The 7,679-nt window shown below is 50.4% G+C and overlaps 1 protein-coding gene across 1 annotated transcript in view; it reads left to right on the forward strand.

Annotated features, from left to right (window-relative positions):
• The window catches only part of Tmc6 (transmembrane channel like 6), a 14,743-nt gene extending 12,888 nt beyond the window's left edge, over positions 1-1,855 (forward strand). Inside the window, exons 14-15 of the mRNA XM_048796654.1 lie at positions 395-462; positions 1,537-1,855. Coding sequence (XP_048652611.1) covers positions 395-462; positions 1,537-1,687 — 219 coding nt within the window. The 3' untranslated portion in view covers positions 1,688-1,855. The remainder of the gene's footprint in view (positions 1-394; positions 463-1,536) is intronic.
• The last annotated feature ends 5,824 nt before the right edge of the window (positions 1,856-7,679 follow it).

Genomic DNA, 7,679 nt, shown 5'->3' on the forward strand with positions numbered 1-7,679 from the left:
CTTTTTTCTCATGACACTTCTTGCTAAGTTGCTGAGGCTGGCCTGGAACTTGCCTCCTCCTGTCCTCCTGCCTCAGCCTCTGGAGCGAGTGGGACGACAGGCATGGCCATGGCGCCCAGCTCCATCCTCTCCTTTTCTGTCAATGACTTGCTAGAGGAAGACGAGGTGCCACAAGGAGCCTGTGGCCCCTCTTCGTAGACATTGCAGGGTGCTCTGGGGCAGAGCCAGGTCACCAGGCACTAGGAACCAATCTGTTTGGCTACCAACAAAATTGCTCCTGGAGCTGTTGACTCCCCTGGTGAGCTCCGCCGCCTGGTCTGGAACAGGCCAGCTCTGGGTGGACCCAGGGATGGACACCTTCTGTCTCTCACCTCTTGTGTTCTGACCTCCCTAGGAGGGGGAAGACAAGATCTTCTTGATCAACAGGCTTCACTCTGTCTACGAGAGGAAGGAGAGGAGCAGGTGAAGGGCTTGAGGGGGGGAAGAGGCCTCTGTGAGTCGAGTGGGAGGGGCCGGGGCTGGATAGCCAGCATCTCTCTGGGTTGCTGACTCGAGGTGGGTTGGGAGGAGGAAGCAGGAGCCAAAGCCTTGCACACCCTTGCCCCAGTGCTCTCTCTCTTCATGAGCCATGAAGTGCCAGCCCAGCTGGGCCACCTCCCCACAGAGTCAGCCTCTGCTGTGGCTGCCCTGCAGCAAGGCTGGGCTGGCCAAGCACAGACATGGTTCCTTCCTGTCAAGGCCTGATAGCCCGACTGTGCAGTCTTTCTGCTGGCTTCAGCCTTCATTGTTACCTGTGGGCAAGGGAGATGGCTGAGACGCAGACCCACTTATTCAGCTTACACATGCACATAGCCACAGGAGGGTGGCCATACACCAGTACGTACATGCACAAGTGTGTATGAGTGCAGAGCCACACACGCCTGGCTCTCCCACTTCCTCCATGGCCCATCTGCTTGGGAAATGGAGAAGCTGGCCCCAGAGTCACATCTGCAGGTCTGTAGCTACGGCCACCAGGACTTCTCCCCAGCAGCAGGCCTGTGTTTGGAAGCATCTCAGAATAAAACCCTTACTCAGTCACTCAATGGACAGACATGCTGGTCCCTGAACTATCTTTGGGGACCTGGAGGTCATGCACTCTTGGCCTTGGTTTCCCCAGGTAGAGGGATTGGCATCACCCAGTCGCCACTGTGGGTGGAGGCACCGTGTTCCCTGAGCCCCTCCACTGCTGCAGCCTGCACAGGAAGCATGCTGACAGCACAGGGCTGCTGCCTGTTGCTTACATCACACAAAATTGTTGACATGTGACAGCATTTGACCAGCAAAAGTGGAAATTTCACACAGTTCAGTTCTCCCAAGCAAATCCATGGAAGGTGAATCTAGTGGCTGTCTCCACTCCAGCCTGCTGCTCACCTGCCTCCATCCTCCCTCAGCCTTGGGAGGCCTCCAGTTCTGCCAGGGACTTAAAGATTATCTCTTGGAAAGAATTTTGGCATTTGGCCATGCTGTTGGGCCCTCACTGACTTTCCTTTCTGGCAGAGCTCACAGAAACGAGGAGGCCGTGACGCCCTCTGCCCTGCTTGCAGACGGAGGGGACAGCTGGTGGGACAGTGAGGGGCCTTGCAGGCTCCCCCAGCACCCCCAGTTGCGCTCCGTCACTACGTCCTGGCAGGCAGAGACAAGGATCTGAGACCCCGTGGGACACTAGGATGGTGGAGTGACCCTGCTTCCCCCTTCCATAGGCTGAGCTGAGCTGAACATGGAGCCCAGAGAGTGGGCAGGTGGGGCCTGCGTGCCTCCAGGGGGCCCTGCCCCATCTGGGACTCTTATTTATTTACATTAAATGGGTTTTGCAAAATGGGCTTGTCTCGGGAGGCTGTGCTTGGAACCTGGGCCTGGCCAGGTATGTATAGAGGGTTCCTGCAGTGCTCAAGGTGTCTTGTGTGGCAGGGTGTTGTGGAAACTTGGCCCAGGGGCCATGGAGTTTCTGGGCCAGAGGGGGCCCTCTGCTGGCCAAACTCTTGGAGGCAGTGCCCCTGACCAGCCTGACCCTGTATCTGGGAGAGGACTTGTGTCTGCAGGGTAAATGGGCAGGTCCAGGCTGTGTCCAGGGCCATAAGTTGACCAGTGGGGGAAGCAAATTTAGGGAAGGATGTGGAGGGAGGACAGGAGCCTTGGGGAGAGGAGCCACCAGCACCAGGTCCTGCAGTGGATGGGGCTTGATGTGTGGAATGCCCACGGGCTGGGGCAGGCCTGATCATGGCTGGCTGGGGGTAGGGGTGGGTCTGGCAGGCTGAGCCTGTGGAATGCTTTAGACTTGAGGACACAGGGAGTGGGCACAGCCTTCCACTCCTAGCCCCAGTGTCCTGATCTACAGATGGGCACAGGATCAGGGGCAGCAATGGCCCCGCCACTCATGATTTTTAGCGGAATCCGGAAAAGGCCAGGCAGAGTGAAGCTCATGCTGACTACCAGCTGTCCCCCACCTGGGCCCTTGCTCACTGGAGCCTTCCCTCCCGGGGACAGAAGTCCAGAGGCAGCTGCCATCACTCCTGTGGTTCACCCGTCATGGCTGAACCAAGTCGAGCAGTGTTGAGGGACATGTGCAGGTAGCAGGTACTGACCTTAGGGAACAATTCTGGCTCCATCTGTGGACATGGTGCTGCTGGGTGAAACTGAGTGGAGAGTCCAGAAAGTGTGCAACTGACCTGGAGTCCCCAGGTCCCGTCCAGGAGGTGCTGACCTCTCCATCACAGCCCTTGTGTTGGATGGGGAGCACACATGGATCACTGCTGGTGTGATTGGGCACTGCCGTCAGTCTGGATTTACTGAGGCCATTTCACCTGCCTCACAACTCCATGAGACCAGGACAAGCTACTCTGACAGATGCTCAAAAAGCTGACCATGGTGTTTGTAGAATTACCTAGTGTCCTGCCAGTCTTGTGTCAGGCCAGTCTGTAGCACCAGTGACTTCTTTGGATTTGAATCCAGAGGTTGCTGTAAGGGAAGCTGCTGGTGCGGTTAACCGCTTTGATAATGTGGGTGGATCTCATCCAATCAGTTGAAGGCCTTATAGAGCCAAACTCAGGTTTCCCGGAGAGGAAGGAATTCTGTGCCCACTCCTATCTGTCTTCAGCTTGCTGCCCACCTGTGCACTTGAGGTTTGGTAGCTCCATGACTGCTTGGGTCACTTCTCTTCCTTCTTTACTTCCCAGTGGTTCTGTTCTCTGGACTAACTATGTGGCCTTAAGGTCCTCTGGATTAGGTGGATGGGCTTGGGCATGCTCTGTGACCTCTCTTACTCCAGTTCTTCACCTCTTGGGACCACTGTAACAAATGACACAGCTCCTGTAAGTGCTTAGCACTGTGCCTGGCACACTTGAGTTTTTGGGTAGTGCTGCAGTTCAAACCCAGGGAGCTACTCCTCAGCCCCTGCACTTAAATTTACTTAAAAACAAAGAAAAATAAAGAAGGAAAAAAGCTCACTATATCTGCCAAATGAAATCAAGTCAAGACTTGGAGACTGCAAACTGCGATGCCAGTGCAGGGGAGCGGCCGTAGTACGCAGACTGAGGACAAGGCGACCGTCTCTGCTCTCCATCTTGGCTCCACAGGGGAATGATGGGGATTTTAAGACTGGGGTTGCCACCCCAGGGACCCTGAGTTGGTTTACATGTGCCTAGCACTGGCATTTAAGCACCGCCAGGTCATTCTACCCTTGCTCTGGGCCTTGAGGCCAGCTGTGCTGCACTCCATCAGGGGACATTCCTCATACGGTGGCTTGTCAGCAGGAAGCCAGTGGAGAAGAGCTGATGTGCAAAGCTGGAAACCGAGTGCATGTTCCCTTTTGATCCTGCGTTGGGTGTTTCTCTCAGTTCAGCCAAAGGTTCTCTTCCTGCAAGGAATTTTCTTGAAATGCCTGCTGCCCCTGTTTTTCCTCTTCCCACCAAACACAGGCCAGCTGCTGGGCACCTCTGACCTTGTCTTCCGTCCATGTTCTGGGCTCCCTTTGTACCTCTTCTCCAGCTTTCTCTGACACGCCGCCTCTGTTGAGCACCCCTCTCCACCAACCTTCCACGCTGGTGCAGGAATAGCTCCAAACCCAAGTTTCCTTGACTCCAGAACTCAGGCCTCTTCCCCCCTGGATACCAGGAACCCCTGTCCAGCCCTGAGGCCTTCACACAGGGTCCCCACTCTGCTCTGAACCTGCCCCTCACCCTCCTCAGACTCTTAAAATCCGATGGCCCTGCAGGCCAGGGGCAGGTGCCTGCAGCGTGCTGCTCCCGCTGGGCAACTTGAAGGCCCTGGACTTCTCCTGGGGGAGAAAAAGCAGGTGCACCCACCCTCAGCACACTGGCATAAAGCGACCCCTTGCTGAATGGCTGCACATAGTGCCAAGGTGCAGCTCCTGATTGATGGAGTGTTGAATGCCAAGTGCACTTGGTAGGTCCCATTTCTGAACTCCATCTTCCTCTGCGTATGGCCCTCTTAAGGCCCTTCTCAACTTTCAGAAGAGGCTGGTCAGGGCCAGTGGCTGGCCACCCTCTCGGGGGGCCAGCTGACAGGAGGTGGACTGATGCACAAGAGCCAGGGGAGTCTTTCCTCCAGTCCCTGAGGGGTCTTGACGGGCACTTGGGGTGTTGTCCAGAGACACTCTCGGTACTGATCAAACAGAAGCACCAACACATCAAGCTCAGGCTGCAAGTGTTCCAGGATGGAGTGAGAAAACGGTTTCAAATCTGCCACCTGGAATCCTGTGGCAAGGCTGCTGCTGCTTTACTCAGCATGGCAAGTCCCACCATACTGGTACAAAAGCTTGGTAGAAGTTAAGCTAAGGCAGTGTTTAAAAACAGATGAATAAAACGTCCAGGAAACACAGAAGACCTTTGTTGTACTCTTCTCTGGGACCAAGGGCGTGAAAGTACTGCACCTGGCTTCTGTGATTGTTATTTTTTGGTGCTGGGGATTGCACCCAGGGGTGCCCTACCCCTGAGCCACATCCCCAGCCATTTTTATTTTGACACAGGTCTTTGCTAAATTGCTGAGGCTGGCGTTACAGGTGTGCATTACCGTGCCTGGCCTTCTCTGATAATTTCTGATGCCCACACTGGGTCCTGGTGACAGGGTTGGTCCTCAGTGCACCCCAGCAGACCCTGGATCAGCCTGCTGTTGTTCCAGACGGCACTGTTTCTCAGATGCACCAGGCTGACAGGCGGCCGCTGGTAGTGGAGAGCTTGAAAACTGTTGTTTCCCAATAATTATTAAGATTTAACCATTAATAGCAAAGCCAGAAAGCAAATGATAAAATACGTCAAACAACCAAAATTCAGAGTTTAACTATATATAAACCTTGAAGATATCAAAAAGAAAGAGAATTTGTCCTACACAGGACAACTCCTAGTTTCAGCATACAAAATCAAAGTTGATAGTATCTGTTTTTGAAAAACAAAAAACACATTAATTTGAACAGCCAAGAAAAAAATTGCAATTTATTAAGATTCAACAAAGCGTTGTACTGTTGAAAGCAACTTTCGGTGCATGTTCTTCAACAATCACATTCTATGAGGAAAAACATTAAGAGCCACAAACTTGTTTTTTAATCTCAGAGTTACAGACATCTTAAATTCAAAATAAAAGGTCAAAAAAAAAAAAAAAAAGGAAAAATAAATCCCCAACAAAACCCCCAAATAAACAGATTCTTTCTTCCATTCCCCAAATTTAAAACATTGGGAGTTTTCTCTACGACTCAGGGCTAAATGGCAGCACGGGAGCTGTATGACTGAGTGCTCACGCACGCACACGCACACACACACGCGCACGTATATTTGATATGCATATCAAATATGTAGGATGCATGTACTGGCAACGCGATGCTCACTCTGAGGAGGGGTCGTCAGCTAGATGCACTACTAAGCTTGAGGGAAGTTCTGAACCTAGGTTGTGCATAGTTCATGATCCTCTGTAAAACCAGCTTTTGTTGATCTGCAATCTTGCAGGACATTTTTTTTTCTATTTTTTTTAATTTTGTTTTTTTGTTTTGATAAAACCATTAAAAAGCTAATTAAAAAAAAATGTAATGCACAGGTTTCCTGATCGAGCAGGCAGGGAGCACAATGTCCATAGACTTTTTAAAAACATACTGGAGGGTATGTTATTCCATTGTCTTTCTTCCTTGCAAAACAATCAAAACATTGATCATTTTTAAAACATAAAGCAATTTTTAATATATAAAGCACTCTTCAAACATCTATTTCTTTTGAGTCCATTATTTGGTAAATATGTAACTGCTACACATTAGAGATTAGGTATTTTTCATCTTTGTGGTTTTTTTTCTTTTTTTCTTTCTTTTTTTAAATTTTTATCATTTTTTTTTAATAACATCTTCAGTGCTAGGAGTTGGGTTTAAAAATACATGAAATGGTGTGGAGCTGCCCTCGGGAGCCCTGGCTTTCCTGAGAGCGCGTCCGGCATGTGCAAGACAGTGACCACAGCGCCTCGTCACCTCGACGAAGGGGCGAGGACAGTCGACAGAGTCCACGACGACGGCCGAAGGGGGACGGCACTGTCCAATCCCAGAGCTCTGAAGTAGCGCGTCTGCATTCTGAAAATAGGGTTCTTTACGACCGAAGTCTTTTTTTTTTTCTTTTTTCTTTTTTTAAATTCCTTTTTAAAATTTTTATTTTAAAGTCTGAAGGAGAAAAAAAGGTCTGTAAACAGGTGGGAGCCCAAACCCCGGGCTCCGCTGAAAGCAGTCTCACCACGCCCAAGTGCTTGTCCCGCTGCTGCCGCGGAACCGTCGCTCTTTACAAGTATCTATGGCCACAGTTCAACATCACTTCTTTCTCTTTGACCTTATATTCCAAATGGAAAATGGTGCAATACTCTGGCAATGACTTCTTGCATTAGTCCACAATAAAAAGCTGCTAAAGGTAGAGATACAGATCATTTCTCCAGAGATACACACTGCAGTTTTAGATGCAATAGCAGAGTCCTTGAGTAAACATTTACACGTGAATTGTCGCCAGCCCTGTCCTGTGAATTCTCTTTACTGTTTAGGATTAGCTGAAGGAAGGGCAGGGACACCTCAGTGCAAAGTTAGAAGCTAATAATAACAAACGTTTGACCAATGCGCCAAATAAAAGCATATACTGAATAAAAGGGAAAACCCACAGTTAAATCCCTTGCACTCTACACACACACACACACACACACACACACACACACACACGAAGTGCGTACTGTGCAGGAGCACACATGCACACACACACACACCCCACACTGTTTCACATGCACACTCGCACACATAGGCTATGAACTTAATAAATTTTTCCTAGAGCCTGTTTCTGTGTACTGATGTCAACCTGGAAGTGTAGAATTAGACTTAGAAAGTGTTCACATTTCATTATTGGCCTGCTGGATTCAAGTATTTGCATGTTTGATATGTCTTTTTTTTTAACTTTTAAAAAATATTTTTTGGGATTAAAAAAAAAATGACATGAAAAAGTAATGAAACAAGGGTAATGTGCATAGGCGGATCCAGGGGAACAGAGGGCAGAGGGCGACGGTGCCGCTCTGCTCAGTGCCAGCCACCTTGCCCGACCTGCCCTGCCCCACCCGCCGCCTCTGGTAATGTGCATAATCGTCACAGGCTCACTTAATAGGCTTCCATCTCCCTCCCTCCC

The sequence above is a fragment of the Marmota marmota genome, unplaced genomic scaffold (genome assembly GCF_001458135.2).
Source record: "Marmota marmota marmota unplaced genomic scaffold, marMar, whole genome shotgun sequence".
NCBI classification, from domain to species: domain Eukaryota; kingdom Metazoa; phylum Chordata; class Mammalia; order Rodentia; family Sciuridae; genus Marmota; species Marmota marmota.